The sequence below is a fragment of the Anopheles bellator genome, unplaced genomic scaffold (genome assembly GCF_943735745.2).
Source record: "Anopheles bellator unplaced genomic scaffold, idAnoBellAS_SP24_06.2 scaffold00670_ctg1, whole genome shotgun sequence".
Classification (NCBI taxonomy): Eukaryota; Metazoa; Arthropoda; class Insecta; order Diptera; family Culicidae; genus Anopheles; species Anopheles bellator.
Genome location: NW_026684795.1, coordinates 4434 through 5221, shown reverse-complemented (window position 1 = coordinate 5221; position 788 = coordinate 4434). Strand labels below are relative to the sequence as shown.

General features: G+C 58.6%; 1 protein-coding gene across 1 annotated transcript in view; it reads right to left on the bottom strand.

Moving 5' to 3' along the window:
- Window positions 1–384: 384 nt before the first annotated feature.
- LOC131214351 (histone H4-like) overlaps window positions 385–788 on the bottom strand; it is a 1105-nt gene continuing 701 nt past the window's right edge. The window contains exon 2 of the mRNA XM_058208732.1: window positions 385–700. Coding sequence (XP_058064715.1) covers window positions 385–700 — 316 coding nt within the window. The remainder of the gene's footprint in view (window positions 701–788) is intronic.

Below are 788 nucleotides of genomic sequence, written 5' to 3'. Positions count from 1 at the left end.
TGGTGTTTGACTAGCAGTGAATGTTGACAGATGGCAATAAAGTCACAGGAGAGACAAAAGAACGCCTCCCCGTACCTGCCGCTCGGTCTCTTCCCGTTTTCCTTTCGCGGGGCCCGTGTACCCGTGCGTCTGGAATCGGGCCACCAAGAACAACAACAACAACGCACCGAGCACATTTAGCACATCTGGTCTGTGCCGGAGAAGACGGAGGCGGGCGGGGTTGAGCGGGTACACGCCAGCATCCACGCCGGGCACACTCCACACTGGACCTGCTAGCTGCCTGTGGGATTTTTGGTTGAAGCGGAAGATGCTCTTTTCGCGGATTCATTTGGTGGTCCTGAAAAGGACCGTTGTGTCTTGGGGATTGGGGCTGGGACCCGGGGCTTAGCCTCCGAAACCGTACAGGGTGCGGCCCTGGCGTTTCAGGGCGTACACCACATCCATGGCCGTGACGGTCTTGCGCTTGGCGTGCTCGGTGTAGGTGACCGCATCGCGGATCACGTTCTCCAGGAACACCTTCAGCACACCGCGCGTTTCCTCGTAGATCAGCCCGGAGATGCGCTTCACGCCTCCACGGCGCGCCAGACGGCGGATGGCCGGCTTGGTGATGCCCTGGATGTTGTCCCGCAGCACTTTGCGATGCCGCTTGGCTCCTCCTTTGCCCAGACCTTTGCCTCCCTTGCCACGTCCTGTCATGTTTCTTTACTGGATGCTTCAAACGACCGCACTCTCGCAACGCTGGACCGATTCTCGTAGCTGTGTGAGCAGTTTTCGCTCTTTTATACTCT